The sequence below is a fragment of the Eutrigla gurnardus genome, assembly GCF_963514095.1.
Source record: "Eutrigla gurnardus genome assembly, chromosome: 14".
NCBI classification, from domain to species: domain Eukaryota; kingdom Metazoa; phylum Chordata; class Actinopteri; order Perciformes; family Triglidae; genus Eutrigla; species Eutrigla gurnardus.
The window spans coordinates 10,546,610-10,566,001 of NC_139937.1; the positions used below are offsets into that span (position 1 = coordinate 10,546,610).

Genomic DNA, 19,392 nt, shown 5'->3' on the forward strand with positions numbered 1-19,392 from the left:
TTTGTGTGTGGGTGTGATTTGGGTCAATATCAGAGGTAATGCGTCAGCCGAACTGGAGCACCATGTATGCGAGTGTGTGCATGTGTGAATGTGGGAACATACTTTCTCATGCAAGTGTTTAATAGGAGAGAGGGGAGATTGTTGGGAAGGAAAAAGGAGCGAGTTCATGTTGTCTACATGGACTGGTTGTTTACATCTCAGTTGGTCGTGGGTGTTCGACCATGTGGGCGTGCGTGTCCAGGAGGTCAGTGAAGATCAGTGCAGGTGAAAGTACTGCAAAACCGAAACAAGTTACAATGTGATATTTTTTCTCTCCTAAAGTTCAAGCTTGTGAAAATGAGAGCCACTGTTGTTGAATCTTTGAAAGTTAAAGTAGTTGCAGTGAAAAATGTTTTACGCACAGATGTTCTCTTTCCCGTCATTATATTGGGAAGTAAGAAGACGAGGTAAGTGAGGTAATGTTGTTTTGTAATATTGGTGTACTAACCCTTTAAAAACACAACATGAAAAAGAGAATTTAATTTATCTAATCTGCTGATGACAACCAGCCTCAAATGCGCTGTGAGAAGAGTGCAAAGCAAGTGTGAAGTGATGAAGTAATGAAAGGAGCAGCTTCATTCTGCAGCTGAGAGAGAAAATTAGTGTGTCGCCAAGTCGAGCTGCCAAAAACGAAGTGTAAACACAGTATTTTAGCTCTCAAGAGGCAAAAGATGATTACCTCACAATTACGAGACCACAGAGGAGAGAGAAGCCCCATTGCCTCAGTGACGGAAAGAGTGATTACAGGGTGGCGGTTGTACTAATGATGATGGGAAGGGGGGAAAATACTGCAGTTTATCCCAGAGGATACACAAAATTGCAGTGACTAGCAGAAATTTGTGGCACTTGGCGAAAGCATTGTCAATGCGCTTCAAAGTGAAAGATGAAGAGGGAATGCCTCATTTGTTGCATGTGGTCTGCTGCTGGGTTGAAAAAAATAAGTAATTGAGACATCAAAATCCAGAGAGGCATTCAACATGTTTCCAATTCAGTAAAGCAGCGCTATGTTGCACATTTCAGTTCTACATTTATGTGTCTACCCCCAGACAGGAAATACTACTAGGCCTGTCAAATGATTGAATAGTCAACAAGTTGTACACTTAACCTGTATGACACAGGTATGACATGATATTTACAACCTGCACTGGCATCTCTTACCATAGTCATTCTCACAATGCCTTAAATCAAATGGGTAAGGGTAACCAGCTTTGCCGTATTCCACTGCCTGGCACCGCTTAGGGTTTAATCCATCTAATATACCTTCACTCACTCATGTGATGACCATGGGGAGGGTGACCTAATCCAATACTGGTATCATGATCCACCACATACAGACACCTACACCTCTACTGGCTGTTACCATAGACTGTATAAAAAATGTTTTTAACCAAGCTGTAAACGTATATTTCTGCTGTAAAGTTGGGCATTTAACATGAGGGTCTATGGGGATTTACTTGCTCTTGGAGCAAGCCTCAAATTGCCAGATGAGTTGCCGCTTGGCTATTACTGACAACAAATGAGGCCCTGCTGAGTGCACAAACACAAGTCCAAAAACTGTTCATACACCGACTACAGAGAGGCAAAATAATAGGATTAGGATGGTGCCAAAACAATCTAGATTAATAAATAACACTGCAGTTAAGAGGATAATATGTATTTTGGGCTGAACCGTCTCTTTAAAAGAAAAAACACTAAAAATGTGGCATAACACAGGATGTTAAATTTGAGCTGGAAAGCAAAATTCCCTTTGAACCCTTTCACTTTACATCCCCGGTAATACTGTGCAATTAATTTCTTTGTATTTTTATATCTATAATCCAACATCTTTTTTCTTCTTGGAAAACAAAATATCACACATCCTTACATCAGCTAGAACCGACAAATAGTATCAAGGCAACTTGCAACTTCAGCTGTGTACAGAGCTATACAAGGTTATGAGCAATGTTCCTCCCAATGTTATCTGCCTACACTTCCAACTGTACACTGCCTATCTCGTTTCACAAATGCTGTTTTAGCTTGACTTTAAGCAGGTGATACGGTCAGCGTTAAAAAGCATTTAAGGTCAAAGGAAGGGCAGAGAGAGGACATAATGGGTTGCAATGAGTTTTAGTCACTTAAGCCCCACTTATATTATCCCAATACAAACAATGTTCAACTGCGTGTGTTCAGTCATACTTCAACTGTAGAAGGGCTGCAAAATCTGCCATAGTCAAGTATTTTAATTATTTATATTCTCCCCACAATCTACAAACTGTAACCTATTTCTTCCACTGGGGTTTTTTACCAAGCTGCCAACAACATCTGGAGAAGTTTTTAGACAATCTTGACAACAAAGGCCATTTAGACCAATGCAATTATTACTTTGAGCCGGGGACCCAGACCAGATGGGTGGGAAAATGTTGGTGCACATCATCAAAAACCAATCAATGTCAACCGAAAACAAGTTAACCTGATCTAAGAGAGGAATGTCAACTGTGCAACAGTACCCTCTGAGGCAACTGAATTCCTCTGTATCCTCACAGACACACTGGCCCAGAACAAAGCTTTACCATCTGTTAATGAATTCCACGGCCAGCAGTGCTTGCTGCTGCGGGCAGGTAATTAGTTTGAACAGCGGGAAAGATCAAAGACAACACTTCCTGGCTTGCCCTCTGGTTGTGACCTCACATGGGGAAGTCAAATTTAACTGTGTGAGAGAAGGAAAGAAAGTGTATGAAGCTTATCCAATATGCACAAAAAAACAAAGTCATTTCACATTGAATCATAGCAATGTAACCAACTGATAAAACAGAAAGTGGTTTGCAAACAAAACAGCTTCAGGTCTCTAGCAATATTTATTCGTGAGCAACCATTTCCAAATACTTTTTAGCTATTAGTAACTTTATATTTATTTTGGGTCTAGATACTCATTTCATCTGTTAAAGACTGCAACAAAAGGCAGGTTGAATGAGGCCACCATTTTATGGAAGAGTTAAGACTATCACATACTGAGGGTTATCTTCATGTGTGCTGGAGCTCCCCTTCCTCTCAAAGAGCCGATTGAAGCCCTTATCTGACAAAGTGGAGTCCAAAGAGGACAGCGAGAGATAGCATATCTGTGTGTGTGTGTGTGTGTGTGTGTGTGTGCGTGTGTGTGTCAGTTTTATCTGATGATCCAAGTCACTAGTCAGCCAAGCCCCACAACATGGTGGCTGGTAATTTCTCGATGCTGCCAAGTATGGTTTCACAAACACAGCACAACATGGTCCCTAACGCGATGATGATGATTTATTGCCAAAGTACCTCTGAGAAGATACAAAGACAATCACACTCATGTGCCCCAACTCTTCAGGAGTCAGTCAATTCCTCTCTCCAAATCTCCTGAACAGAAATACTAAGACTATGTGTTATTGTAGTGTAATCCCATTGCGCTGTCCAAAAATAATACTTAAAATATAAAATATTTTGTGGCACTGAATCAAGAGTCGCAGGCATTTAACGGCTACATGTCCATGGGCTTGGCATGTCTATTCTCTACGTTGGCTGAAGGATTAAAAGCCGATAGGATTTGGGTGGCCTTGATTTTAGAGTACCGCTTAATTCTGCATGTAGCTCTCACAACATATTTAATTGTACATGAGGGATAATTGAGAAAGTCCCTGTCATGCCGAGCAAGCAACTTATCTGAGTGTTTGAAAGGCCTGTAAATGTGCCTCATACGTCACGCAAACACCGGCTTGCTGAAGGACGAGTCACTTCGATAAAGTTCCGTCTTTGTCCCTAGATGCTCAATCAGTGGCGCTTTTGATGGCTTAGTTAGAGGAACTTATCAAATATTAATATGAAATCTACTCTGCTATTTCTTTTTTAATTCACATTCTAGATCACTAAACGTGGTCCAATTTTTTCCATACACAATCAACCAAAAATATTATTCAAAATCAGGATGGATGGCACCACAGCTTGCAGAACAACCCATGGTTTGAGGTGGATCAGAGAGCACTTTTTAAAACCTCAGTACAACGTCAGGCCGAAGTGTCAAGACACCATAAAAATGGATCAATCCTTTACTCCCCTTCACAAAGGTCACCCTGTCACACCATAAAGTGCTGGTTTTGTTTCAGTATAATTTAGGTTTCACTTTCCCCACACCTTTAGATCAGAGTTTGTTTGCCAGCATTCCTTTACTACTCCTTAGTGTTTCATCTAGTCCCAGTTTATCATATCTGTCAAGGAGCAAGGAAATAGTGATGTGCGCCTCCGCACGATGACAGAAAAGCACTTCCTGGATTGGACCACACTCCGTGCCTGGCACGTGGACACCCCCTTTTCCTTTTTCCACACTCCTCGCATTCCAAGTGGTAGACATCACCTGCATGTCTCCCAAGGACAAGACATATATCATCCTGTCTGGACACGAGAGCGAGGGAGCATAGAGAAACAAATGGTGCTGCCCTGTGTCCTGAACAAGTAACCGCCAAAGAGAGTGAGTACAGTTAAATCCCATTCAAGCAAATAAAGCATATTTGAATTTGAATCAGAGAAAGAGTGTAGAAAACAGTGGCCACTCAAGCAAGTGCTCAAGTACATAAGAGTGAAATTTCAGATTTCAAGTCTTCTTAAATTAGGCTGCACTACGTCATACCAAATCGCTGGCCAAGAACTGAAGTCAGGGTAATGCAGAGCTCGCCACTTCCCAGGCACTGGTCGTAATTAATGAGTGATGAGATGTGAACATTGATGGCAATACCCTCTGTTCACCCTCAACCTCCCTCTCTATAAATCCCGGCAGTGAAAAATGAGATGGCAATCAATTAAGAGGCGAGTAGACTGCAGGCTTCTGGAAAACAGTTAACTTTTGGTACTTTCCAGGCTTAAGCAGACATATGTGCGTCCATACATATAAATAGCACATAAACACACCCACTCTAGGAGAAGACTTGTATTTGGAAGATATCAGTAAAATATACAAATAATGGAAACACAAAAAATGCAATTCCTCTGGTATACTTACAACTGATGAATATATGAAACGGTTTGAAGACAAAGTTTGTAGTTTAGATGGTTCAGATGACATCCATAGGATCTTTTCTTTCCAAAGTGAAATAGAAAGTGACTGAAGGTGATGGCATTCTGCACAGGTCATTGGCTCGACTCAAACCGGTGATGTTGAGGGTAAATAGGATGAGCTTTAAATCAATAGGTCAGCCTTAAGTGCCTCTGGTCTTTACTCTGACGTCAGAGAGAGCTTAGTCATCTTTTGCATGACATGAGACGGTTATGAAGAATTACAATGCTGGATATGAGAGCCTGGCTCCTGAGTAATCCACTTTCCATTTGTTTCCATAGATATCACTTACCATGAGCTCTCTAAATATGAGCAGTTAGTAATCCCCCTGCTCTATAGGAAACACTCAGCCATCTAATTTGGCCTTTGACTCCCTTAACATAAAGCTAAGGACCATTAGACATATAACTACTTAAAATTCACATGCACACAAGCCATCCAGCAAGAATACTGAGATCAATTTTCATTTCTATTATCCATCACCACAATATAAACGGAAGATTAACATTATGAGCAGAGAAAGATACAAAAGGTGTTCCCAATCACCGCATACACAAGAGCTAATCTAAACTTGCCGGCATTTTCCTCAGTGGGAATCTACCCGTTTACAACCAAGGAGAAAAGACATGGAGAAACAAACGAACAGCAACTGTAGAAAAAACATCAGCGAAATCAGTCCCATAAGTTTATCTGACAACACAATGCATTGGAGATATATTGCAAAAATACAGTCACAACAGCCACTTCGGTATCGTATGTGTGATAGGATACAATACATTATACTCGTTAGAAAATGCAAGCTGGCAATCGATCCTTAGCCTATATATAGCTAATTGTTTGTTCATTGTAAGAGAGAATACAAAATGAATAAGGGGCAGGTGGGTCTGAGTGACAATAAGCACCAATAGAGATCAAGACCAAGGTGAGAGACCAATACAACTTCAAGGAAATGGGGGACTTGAGTTTATTCAGTATAGTGTTTCTCTTGTACGGAGTCACTGTGTGTTGGTGTCTGAAGGCCTGCACTTTCATACAGAAAGTGGCCAAACACAACACATCTGAAACAGTATTGAAAACACTGACCATTTCAAAATTACTATGACTGGTCATGTAAATGTATTTTCTAGGCCTGCATCAATAGAGCCCAAACATTCAGTCTGTGTAGAGAGGTTTTGTGGTACACCAGCATCCTTCCCAGCCTGCTGCATCACTCAGAGCCAACTGGCAATGGTTCGCTGGCAGTGCCGAGTTAAAAAGGATGCTACCTGGAGAAACCTTCAAGGAAAAGGGATCTTTTCATAAACTTAATTCACAGAATGAACTACTGCATCACATTTTTTGCAATAAAGTCAGCCAAACCCACTGTATAATGGAAATTCAGACTCCAGAGTCAGACTAACCAGAGTAAACACTAAGCGATACCATAAGCCACTTAATGATGTACCAGGTTTTACCAAATGACACCCACATTTCAGTCGAAATACACATTTTGATCATGGGAATACTGCATCTCCTCTCCGCAGGTACTAGCAGATTAAAACTAATAAATTAAAGAAAGAAAAAACAGAATATCCCAACTAAAAACCTAAACCATTATTTTTGTTGTGCAATACCACAACTTCTTAAAAACATCTCCCGCCAGGCAACTATTTTCAATCTGGCCTAGGGGCAGCTAAAGAGCCATGTAACACCACGGCAACTGTTGCCCGCTGGGCACCACAGGACTGTCGTTATGTGGCTAAGGTCAAACACGGCCTGCAGTTTGTGCAATGTGTACAGTGGCGGAGGCAATCGGTGAGAGCTTTCTGAATCATTTATCAGACATGAATAGTTCAAATCAGACATTTCACATCAGAAATATGCTGTCTAATGCAACACAAATCTTCGTCAAGCAGTGCCATTTGTAAGCTTTTGTCAGACAGATAAAATAGTAATCCGTGTATAAAACAAAAGCAATTAAAAAGATGTAATGGCTACACATGTGGGGTTGGTTTGATGTTTTTACTTCAGTAACATTTTTCTGGAATACAAATACAGACAAACCCCACTAGAAGCACACAATGCACATGCATGTTTGTGTCATCTGGTAACTGTATGTATATATTTATGGAAATATCCAGTTACTCATAAAAAGGCTACAAAATAAACAATATAGGGCATTTAAAGTTAATGTAGAGGAACTCAGAGATCGACCATCCTCCCCCAGCGATTATCGTTCTCCCCAAGCTCTGTAAAGCCTGCATCAAGTTGGCTAGCAGCCCTATGCCAGGGGCTTTGGCCAATACTGAGGATTAAAACCCTGCTCGTCTATAAATACACCTAGCAGACCAACGTCAGCACCCAGCCAGCTATTGCACTCACCTCTCACTGCTGGATGACTGGCATGGGTTTTTCCTCTTTTCTGCTTCTCTCTTGCCTTTTCTTTCTCCCTCCGTCTTCCACTTTGTCAGATTCACTGCTCATTCTCTTTGTGTTCCTATTTTTCCAACTCACTCTCTCAGTTGGTCACCCACTCTTCTGTGTCTCTCCCACTCCCCTCATCTCTCCCTCTATCCATCTTGTACTCTTTCGCTTGGCAGGGCCTCTTAATTGGAAACAAGCTGTGAGAGGGCTTTCAGTTTGAGGTTAAAATTGCATCTGACCTGCCTCCTGCTGTATCTTTTCTTCTCTCCTTTGGCTGCATTACATACTTGTACACAGTGGCTGAGTGCAGATAGCTGAAGGAGTGAGGTGAAGAGGGAAACAAGAACTTGACTCAACCCACGGGCTGGAAAAAGCAGGGACATGACAGGTAAACATGCCAAATGGAGACATACTGTAGCTTACTTGCAACACACAAATATGTGCAATATACGTTTGACGTTTAATTCTCCAATGTTATGCCCTATTAATCCAGACATTTCAAGTAGGATGGGTAAAAATGAACATGGTGGTAGCTAAGAGACCTTTTAGTTTCCGTATAATGCACAAATGCTATACCACTTGAGTTACATACCATACACATCTCATGGCAACATCTGGAGAATAAAGACAGCCATTACATAGTAATTATTGGTGAGAGGCTGCATTCAGTCTGTCACAACTTCCTTGTTGTCAGTGGGAGAGGATAAGAGGGATTTGTTGCACAAAGGGCCACAGCCAGGCACAGAAACTATTACTTCCACCCAGTTAGACCACAGACTGTACCGTCTGACCCACAGGGCTATATAACAGGACAGTGCATAGAGAGCCCTAACCTTAACCCTTTTCAGATTAAGCAAATCCAGGATATTCATTTTAATCCCTGCTTTCAATAAGTGAAATGATACAGTGTGGAATAGAATAGAATAAATGCAGTGCACATATTTGCCATGTTTACAAACTGGCAAATATCTTAACCCGAGTTTAAATCTGTGATCACTTAATATTTTCCATATACAGCATGCTACAACCAACCAAATGCAAATGGTCTGTTGTCTACAGCACAGTACGAGTTAAAGACTATTTCCATCTGGAAAGTTGAACGTTTACCCAAAAGCAAATATTAATCTCCTTGACTACTGTCCCAGTCAAATCTTTGGCCCCTCTGAGTCTCACCCCCTTGGAAAGCCCTGTGCAGCTTTCTGCCAGGCCTGGAATATAACGTAGGCCTGGGTATGATTACTGACTGAAAATAATTCCGCTTTTGGGGACTGATGAATCAATCCTGTCAGACATAATGTTAACCATTTGGATTTCCCCCTCAAAAAGGGTATAACCACACCCAACTTTCACTCCAAACAGACTCAATAAAAAACCTCATTACAGTGATAGGATTTTCATGGTCCACTGTGCTGGAGAATAGAGGCAAGAAAGCAATTAATTAATAAAGCCCAATACAGGGTTCAGTGTCTTGCTCAAGTGCTCCCGATCAAGATCCTGAGCAGGTTGGCTCCTTGCATAGTTGCCTCTGCCATTGGTGTGTGTATGTGATACAGCCGTGTGAGAATGTGTGCAGGAATCTGTGAGTGAAAGGGTGGATGTGTAGCATAACTTGTAAAGAGCTTTGGATAAAAGCACTATATAAAAATGCAGCCATTTACATCTGGAGCATCTATCCCCAATAGGAAAATCTGAAGGGATTAAACAGGTATGAAGTCTCAAAGCTGTGTTCTGTAAAATCACTGTACTGCAAGATATTTTTACTTCACCATGGCTAAATAAACTTCTCATAAATAATGCATAATATCAGACTGAGAGATGCACTCTTCACTTTGCCTCTTTCATGAACAAACCATGGAAAATGTGCGATATGAAAACTTTGGTATTTAATTCAGACCTTGTGGAGCGCATCCACTCCAAACAGCATGGTTTACTACTATTCTATATGCAGTGTATTTGTGTATGACTGACTGAATGACAGATCAAAGGTCCACCCTGAACATTTCAATGAAAACCTGCAGAAATGTATATTTCAGTATTTGTTTTGGCCAACTGGATCTTATTGTCAGTAAGATCTGAGTATGGACTGAACAGACCTGTAAGTTCATAAGTTGCAGTATTAGTAAAATTGATAATGAGAATAAACATCACAGATGCTCTACCAGCACAAGCAGAGCGTAAGGCAGGGATGAGAAAAATAATTCAATTTAATTTAACTTAACAGAATTTCTGCAGTGGACCGGGGATCAAGCCAAAGCCTGTTGACTGATAGTGATGTGACATACTGAGGATGCACTGACTGAGAACCACTAAACATACTGTAGCCACGCAATGAAGCTAAGCCGCCAAGGGCTGGAGAGAGACCCAAAGCCTGTTTCTCCACGAATGCTGCTTAATGACAGGAGGATTAATTTCTTCTTTGGGTTATGGCTCTGATACCACCCATCTCATGGTGAAAAGTGAAATCACTCCCTGGGAGCACTTGGCAGCGAGCTGGCAGAAAGAGGGAAAAGTGAGCAGAGAGCTCATGTCTTAAGAGTGATACAGCAAATCGTATTCTGCTGAAGGCAACGAATGAACCTCATAGGATGGTACCTACCTACACAGACAGACAGAAAAATGAGAATCCTCTCAGCATCAACACTAAGCATACACATGAGACAGCATGACATGAAAACTCATCAGAACCCATTTAGGATTTAGAGACGGAAAGAAAACACCTCACTCTCACTGTAATCCACGTTGCAGCCAGGTTTCATAGCAGACCCTTCAACATACATTAAAAGCTTCTGTTACTAGGGCTGGGCAACATATTGATATGATATGGATATTGTGACATGACACTACATATCATGTTCATTTGAGATATTGTAATCCTGATTTTAAAGTCTGCATTACAGTAAAAAAAAAAATCTGAACTTCATCAACCAGCTCTCCATTACCCAAACTGATTTACTGACAACAACAACACGATAAAGAGTTGATAAGGGGGTCAATCATAGCAAGCCGCAAACAACAGAGGGGTCATGCAGGACAAGGGTTGGGGCCAGGGCATTCCTGGCTGATGCAGCTGGGTTTGTCTGGGAAATGACTGAGCAAACAGGGGCCAGAGTGGCTTCCCCTTGCTGGCACCAATGCTTTGTCCCCAGTAATCCACTCCAAAAGAGCCACAGTCAAACACCCAGCGCCATACAGTCACCAGTAACAACACAGCACAGTCTGGGGGAACAGAAAATGAATCCCACTGCCCATGGCATGGAGACAGACGCCAGTTTGCTCATCAGATTTGGGCACAGAAAACAGTATGGCTTAACTGTAGGACTGGGTGATGATCACAGAGCAACCTTTTGAGGCAATGAAGCTGTGCGGCGTTGCCTTCCATAGGAATGGGGACTAGTTACAAAGACTATATTACTGGAGACAATATAACTTCAGCATTTTAGAGTTGTAGCAAATGAGCCCATTTCCTTGCCCATAGAACAATGTGTGCATCATAATAACTGGCAGGGAAGTTTGTGCATTTCTGTATTGACAATATAAGTCAGAGAGGATCAGTACTCATAATACACCGACGGGCAGAAAGGTGGAAAGAGCAAGAGAAGCAGTTTTATACACTGCTGAATAGCAGGCTGTATATACAGATGGTTGAATCAATCGGATCAATTGCATTACATTCATAGAGCGGCTCTTGTGGCTGACATTAAACCAAATCTACTTATCTGTGCCTCCGGATGTGCAGTTTGGTAAATAAAGTCATATGACATGAAGATTTTTAAAAGCAACAAATCACTATTGTGAATTTAAGTGTTTTAGTGCTGTTGAGACGTACAAAATAAAAAGGAATTAAATTAAAAGTGAGAACAAGTCAGCGCTCAGACCAAGTTGCATTTATAAATACTCTCATCATCATGCCTCATCTCTATGGAAGACATCCCAGACTTAATGCGCCTGTGTTAAATTATACAGCACCAAACAAAAACAGGAAAGCAACAATTCAACAACAGTGTGGCAACAACACGTAATATACCACTGTGTGAGTTGACTTTAGGGTCCAGTGGTTACAGAGCCCATCTTGTAAATCTACGGTTCAATCCGAGGAGGAAACCAAACGTTCATGAGCCACAACACTTACCTCATCATTATCAGAGAAGGACATTGTGGCTTAGAGGCTGAGCTGAGGCAGTAAAACATAATGTAAATACTGACAAAACATTAGGACAACATGAAAAGAAAAGATAAAGAGCGGGATGAAAAAAACAGAGACCATACAGCAACTGTGTGGTGTGAATTGCTATAAAATGAAATCAACAGTACTTACTTGTCATACTCTGCGTTGTCTTTATCACAGCGTGCATCTTTGTGCTTCTGCCAGTCCTTCCCATGCTTACAGGTGGTGAGGAGGACCACATCGTCTGAGTTATGGACATGATATAAAGCATTCCTAGTGTCTGAGCCTATTCCAGTTAAGTATCTCTTCCCCTTAAACACAAGCATGTACTTCCTATAAGGGGGAATGGTGTTATGTTTCAGATAGCCCCTTTCCCCTCCTGTCCTAGGGTGTTCTTTAGAGAACAGTGGGATAGAAACATCAAAGTTGGGCCTAAAGTTCTCCGTGCTGATGCTGGCCTTGGCCAGCATGGCAAGGCCGATGTCAAAGCCAAGGTCTTCTGTGTAGTCTGGCCATGTGCCAGAGTATAAGTTGAAGATGATGTGGTTTTTGCCCCCATTCCACAGATGAAGGCTCTGGACTTTTGCTTTCAAGTTGTGCACATACTGGGGTGAAAGCTGGTCCCGGTCCAGAGTGTCCAAACTCAGGACAAACAGGCATGCCTGTCCCGGGTCAGGTGTATAGAACATGGATCCTTCAATAGAAGAGAGTATGTTCTGATAACTATCTGACATCTTCTCCCCTTTCTGCTGAGGGTAGACGTAAACCTTGAATCCATGCCTCGCACACAGGGAGAAATCAAAGCAGGACTCCATCCTGCACCGTTTCCCGGTGTAAACGCCTGCGTTAGCGTCTCTCTTCTGTCTGGGAGATATGTGTTCATTGTGATTATCGCTCCGGTCCTGCTCCCAGGGACTGAAGGGCTGCAGGGACGCCGGGAAGCGACGCCACCGCGCCCCGGGATGATAACCGGCGAGGCTGCGGTCATCACGCCGACTGGGACCCCGTCTGGACAGCGGGACTTGTATCCCCCCAAAACAAAACAACAGAATGAGACACGCGCCGGCGGAGAACAGGGTTAAGTACCGTTTTTTGGCCTGCATGTGTCCTACAATCTGAGATAAGATGTCTGGCGATAAATCCAAGAAGTCCACAAGTTTTGGTTTCACCACCTCCTGCGGGATCGCTCCGCCATCTTCCCACGGGCTGCAAGGGCTGTGCGCTCACGTCTCCCACCTTTCGCTTCAGATGCCTTTCACAAGTCCGGGAACTGATCCAACGCATGTGGGCGATTTATAATGTTCATCCACCTCACCTCCTCGTCAATAGAATCGACTAACTGACAACAGTTTCTCCTGTGCAGCAGAGACTCGGTTCACTTAAAAATGGGGATCTAACGTTAAAGTGGCAACCCGGTTTCCTTTGTATAACATTGCCTACACTGTGTACAAAACGCTCAGTTTTACCACAGCGTCCGTGTTAGGCGAAACAGAACCAAGTGGTGGCTAACAACAACATTGCACACAATGAGTACAAACTTAAAGCAGCAGTGTGCCAGACTTGTTGCCAGTTAACTATTGTCTCTACTAGAAATTAACATTCGAGCGGACACTGGAGCCCAAAACATTCAACGTACCCGGTTTGAGACGTCGCCATGGTTCTTTCACTAAATGCGACGAAAGGTACAAGTATCATTGTTACATTTTGCTATATCTATACAGAGAATGTCTCCATCCGAATTAGCTAGCTAGCAAGCTAACAGTCTAGGCTAGATTCTGAAAACAGTCCCAGTTAGCTTGTTAGCTAAGCGGCATCAAAGTAGCGTCAACGCTGATTGGAAGTAAAGTCACCCAGGCAGTCCGTCTTCTTCCCCTCAGACAATGCCTTTGTGCCTTTGTCCACAGCCTGTCTTCTTCCTACAAAGCCGACAGGCCAATGTCTCCGTAAAAAAAATCCCCGGTCGTGTGAAGTGTTCGAGTGGGTGCTCACACACCTAAAAACAAGAGGTGCTGTGTGTGGACCGCAAGCCAAGCAGAGCAGGACGGCAGTCCCAGCAGAACAACTGCTGATGATGATGTGACGTTCCTCCACCGCGCACGACGCGTTGCCATTGGCTAGCGTCAAATCCGAGAAGGGCGGGGCTTCCAGTGCACCCATTCACACCCGGAGAGAAGGGAGGAAGAACAGTCTGCACTGATCTACCACGGGGAGTTATGAGCTGAGATTAGTGGTTTGCATACAGAACCTTATCAAGCCATGCGACAAATTGAGTATTCTTGAATTAAGGTATTTGGGGATTTTTTTGGGGAGCCATCAGAAGGGATTTTAAAGTATAGTAAAGTATAGTAAAATACATAAAGAAATCTTTTATCAAGGTCTGGTTGTATCAATGGCTGTTTTTGGAGCTTTAGATCATATCACATGATCATCATTTGCAGGCTATGCATTTTTAGCCTAAATCTCCCTTTTTTGCACTTTGAAGCATGTGACTTTAAAGTCGGCCAAGAAGGAACTCTGAAATAAATAACAATATTTGCAATCCACAATTATTATCAGTGTCAACTTAAATAAGCTGTGACTATTCAAAGTATATTCTTCAATGATGATATCTGCAGGAAATGCTCTCCAGACACATATAGGCATAGGTGTGTCTGTGTGTGTGTGTGTGTGTGTGTGTGTGTGTGCGTGTGCGTGTGTGTGTGTGTGTGTGAGAGAAAGAGAGGGAGGTAGAGAGAGAGAGAGAGAGAGAGAGAGAGAGAGAGAGAGAGAGAGTTTTACATAATGATGCAGGATGTAAAAACAATGTTTATCTAGCTTATATACTATATCCCATCCGTGTTGTTTATTGTTCTGTTTGTGTAACTTCAAAGGCAGATGACTGTTACCATGATTTTACTGTACAGTCACCACAAACTATCCATGCAGAGGCTGGTGGACTGAGACCCTGCGCTTCAAAGAGACTGAAGTATTAACAAGTGATCCCACCGCTGGGAGATTGGACCTGGACATCTGCAATATTTGGGTGTTGAATTTTGAGCCGTTCTGATGGACAGTCCTGGTTCTTCATCAGCAGGCATTTGTCCTGCTGAAGTGCCCTCAAGCAAAACACCCAGAGTCATCCCCTCGCTGCTCTCTAGCTGAACAGGATCTCTGCCCCTTCTGTTGGAAGTTTTATGCAACAAGAGCGATTCATAATTTTCAGCCTAAATAGACGTTAATAGGAAACATTAAGTGATAATGAATTAGCCCTGAGAGTAATTGCCCCAGTGGATGAGGACCAGCAGGACAATGGCACTACAGTGCATTAGCCAGGTCTGTTCTGGCATGTAGTAAGCCATGATGTGTTTTCACAGCTGCTGTGGTCTGAAAGCCTAGAAGTGATTTTGCAGAAGCGGGGAAAGAGCAAGGAGGAATGTGAAGCTGCGTTCCTCAGGAGCTGTGGACCAGCTATCGGCACTGCCTCAGTTCCCCATGGACCACTGATCAAAGACAGGGAGGGATACGATGGCCTGCACCTCCTCATTCTCTACCTCCTCCCTTTCTCTTTGTCTCTCCTCTTCTCTTCTTTCTCATTCCCCACACTTACTCTCTATCGTCCCCTCTGCTGCTCCGCGGCATTCTTTCCACTTCTTCTCCCGTCAACTGATTTAAGAGGGGGGTGCCTGATGACTGGTGACTGATAGTAGATGGATGTTCCTCAGCTTTCACCACTACAGTGATCAGATGCACTTTGTTTGTATGTCATCGGATAAAGAATTCAAGCTCTCTAAAGTGGTCCATCCATGTGTTATCATGACAGTCCCTACATTTACAGTCTGAAATGTAATTTTGCACTTCCACTAGGCTTATTTGGCTGACAATGTAAGGACAAACAAAAATGTAGGATCCAAGAAAAAAAAAAAAAAACATCTGTGGGGTTGTGCATTTGTCTAGCGCTATCTCCCGCTTAATGAGACCGTGGAAATGCTGTCTCCCTGCTGTTGCATTGTGTTTGCTGAGCTGAGCACCGGCCAGATTGAGAGCAGTTGGGTGACCGAGCCAGAGCAGCACTCCCACTGTGTAATACACGCAACCATGCCAATATCTAATTTGGATGCGCCCAGGTCAGCATAGTTTTCCCAGGCAGCCAGTGAGTCAGCCAGCCAAGCAACTAAACCACCAAATGGAGATTTATTAGTACATTCATTTTGGATAATAACTGTGATGCAATGCAGATTTGGAAAATTCCACTCACCTATTCACATAAAAATATGAATGTGTGGTATATGCAAGAGCCATGCAGACATATGCGTGACGTGCATGCAGTTATTTGTGGATGTGCGTATGGTGTGTATGTGTGTGGCTCTTTCATGTAGAGCGCAGCCTTGGATGTGGTAATTTGATGTCTCCTCCTGACTGAGACTGACGGCCTTGGCGAGGAGCCTCATCCATCTGTGTTTATGCCAAAATGCACAAATCACATCTGAGTGTATCAGGACTAACAGTGAAATGAAGGGTTCATGTGACAAATGAAAGTGTCTCAATGCGAAGAGGGCCAGTGGGATCACCCTCGGTATTTAAGTGGAGGGCTACTGGTTATAGGCTACTAGTAAAAGGCTACTTGTTATAGTAAAAGGCTACTGGTTAAAGGCTACTAGTAAAAGGCTACTGGTTATAGTAAAAGGTTACTGGTTATAGGCTACTAGTAAAAGGCTACTGGTTATAGTAAAAGGCTACTGGTTATAGGTTAATGGTTAAAGGCTACCTGTTAAATCCCACTGCTACGGTATATACGGCACATTTGTCATATTTGGTTTTAAACATCAGAGATGTAGTTATGATACTGCATACTTATAATGGACTTTCATATGCAAATAACATTCAGTCCTTCTTGCATAGGCTTAGATTTTTATATTAAGAAAATAAGAAGGCAGGCTGAAAAGGTGAAGTGTTTACATCTTTGTATGAATGAAAGGTTCTTTCATTTGGCTTTGAGCACCTGGGTGATATGGTGTGTTTGAAGTGGATGGAGATGAAGAAGCTGGAAGATGGACAAAATCCACACAAAACTAACACATACAAGCTAATGGATGCACAAGGAGAATAATTTCTTTGGTGTAATTAACAACATCCACCTAGAACTCAGAAATAGTTACAAATGGATAGTCTGTGATGGATTAACTGCACTCAAAACCCCTACTCTTTTACATTGCTTTGCCACTGATTGCCAAGCTGCCGACTGTTGCCTCACAGCGTGAGGGTCCCCGTTTGATTCCCGGGTCAGGCTCAGGTTCCTTCTGTGTTCCTTCTGTTTGCATGTCTCCCCGTGTTATCCTTGCCATCCGCAGGATGGGGATAGGTTAGTGATGACTCCAAATTGCCCGTAGGTGTGAATGTGAGTGTGGTTGTCTGTCTCTACATGCCGGCCCTGTGATAGACTGGCGTCCTGTCCAGGGTGTACCCGATACTGCCAAAGTATTGGGAAAACTTACAAATTCCATAGGCTGGTAGAAGGGGGTCAACAAAACTGTAGGATTCATCCTCTGGGGAGCATGCATGTCTGCACTATTGGAAGGCAATCCATCCACTACTTTGATATTCAATGATAGAATTGTTTTAGTGGTGGTCCAACCCGCTGGCAGGCAGACTGACATTGCCATAAGCATTTCAGGGATTATGTGAAGATCTTAGTGCCTCATTTTAAATCTCATTATAAAACATTGGCAAAAATGCCACTGAGGCCACAATAAAATCTCAACTCAACCTGAAAGTCTGCTTCTGTACCCAGCAATAATGTCTGTCATGTGCTGTAGTCATAAGCTTTTAATTGTCGCCACTCAAATGTAGGCACATACATTTGAGTGGCAACAATAAAAAGCTCCCACCCTATTATGACCCTGTTAAATCCTTATTGGTAATGAAAATAATGCAAAGACATCCTTGAGCAGAAAGTGATGCAGAACATTTTGTGAAGTTTGTTAAGTGGTTTTGTTAACGTATTGTTTGTTTGCATTCACACTCCTCCAGAATCTAGATTCATCTGTGTAATAATGGATATCAGGATCACATTCAGAAGGGACGGTGATATCTATAAATCTAATGTTGTTTAATGTGGAGGAAAATGACCATTTTCATCATTCATGTGCTATAATCCAATCTGTGTCGAAAAAAGTCTACAGGAGATTAATGCATTGTGTTGATCAATGACATGATCATATTCTCCTTTCATATTTTTCTTCATCTTCTACTCTCTCTGTACTAAAAAAAAGCATTGGTGTGTAGGCGCATTTGTGCATATACACCATTTGCTCATCACCTTGGTGTGTGTTGGAACATCTCAATCACATAGCAGAGATCTGGTTCAATTACACATGCAATAACTTCTAGGTCTCCATAGGCCTGGAAACCATTTGTATGCTAATAGGTATGGCGGCAGTAATGATTTGCAATAAAAAAAACATCTGCTGCTAGATCAAATCTGATATTAGAACATTACCACAATCGGTCTTTGCTATTTGTCCTGAAACCACTTGTTAGACTCGAGACTGCTTGTGGGAAGTGTTTTAGCACCCAGAACTGGTGATGTAATAACCCTTCTCCTGGCATTTCTAACCATCTTTCAGCAGTGTGTGAAAGTGTTGTATTTGTGTTTTAGCTGTGTACTCTGTGGTACAAATTTAAAGTGGACACATTTTTCTATGGTGTCAAGTCAAGTCAGTCTAATTTAAATGGGCCAAAATCACATTTTATTTACAGCCTCCATCTTCCCCAGACCCTAAATTCAGATAGGGGAAAAGGGAGAAACCTAGAGAAGAGCAGGAGAGGAGGGATCAATCTGTCTTCCAAATAGGACAGACATGAAATAGGTGCATAAATACAGAGCAAACAGAAGTAGTAATGAAAACAAAGAAGATCAATGACCTAAGGTTCCAGTCGAAAAGTCTATTTAGTTTGAGGGATAGCAATGTCGGTCATTAACCATGACTGAAATGTCTCAGCAACTGTCCTGTGGATTGCCAAGGAATTTAGATCAGACATTCATGTTTCTTTAGGAAAGTTTTGACCAAACACCTGCAAAACCAATCTCTTGCCAATTAACAAATATGCTAAAACATTTAATTGAAATAGGGAAAACAGTATACTTGCTCAACATAAGCATGTTAGAATTTTCATTGCAAACTACCTGCATTAGCATTTAGCATGGCGAGGTTCCAGGCTCTGTGTTTAAAAGAAAAGCAGCAGTAACATCTGTTCCTCTAGAGTTATGTATCAAGAAGGTCAGCACGCTGAGCACGTCATTTATAGCATGTTGCTTGATATGCATCCATGTGTACCGTTCGACATAAAAGAGCTTAATTAAATTCATACAACAATATCAAAAGGAACACAACGGGGTTAATCACATAATCGTTATTAAATGCCAGACGTACATGGCAGCTAATTAAAGTGGTAATTAGATTTAATACATGTCTGTATGTGATGGGATAAGAATAGGGCAGAGTATGTATCCTGGTTTATTCCAATGAGAGAAGCCTGCTGTGTGCAGCTCTCACTTCAAGGGCCTGAAAAAGATCAATGCAGAAGAATAGCGTTGGGACTGGACTACAAATTGAGCCGCCTTTAATCACCTCACACGGTTCACAGCAGTGCGAAAGTTCCCGTCATGAAAAGGTTTAATCACTAGTCAAGCTGAATAGAGTCAACTTGCTGCTAATAAAGGGCACATGTTGCCTAAGGGGACACATGTACACAGGTGTGC

At 42.3% G+C, this 19,392-nt stretch overlaps 1 protein-coding gene across 1 annotated transcript in view; it reads right to left on the reverse strand.

The window, feature by feature from the left end:
- The window catches only part of LOC311024642 (exostosin-1a-like), a 36,401-nt gene extending 22,716 nt beyond the window's left edge, over positions 1-13,685 (reverse strand). The window contains exon 1 of the mRNA XM_084027141.1: positions 11,805-13,685. Coding sequence (XP_083883267.1) covers positions 11,805-12,757 — 953 coding nt within the window. The 5' untranslated portion in view covers positions 12,758-13,685. The remainder of the gene's footprint in view (positions 1-11,804) is intronic.
- Between the last annotated feature and the right edge of the window lie 5,707 nt (positions 13,686-19,392).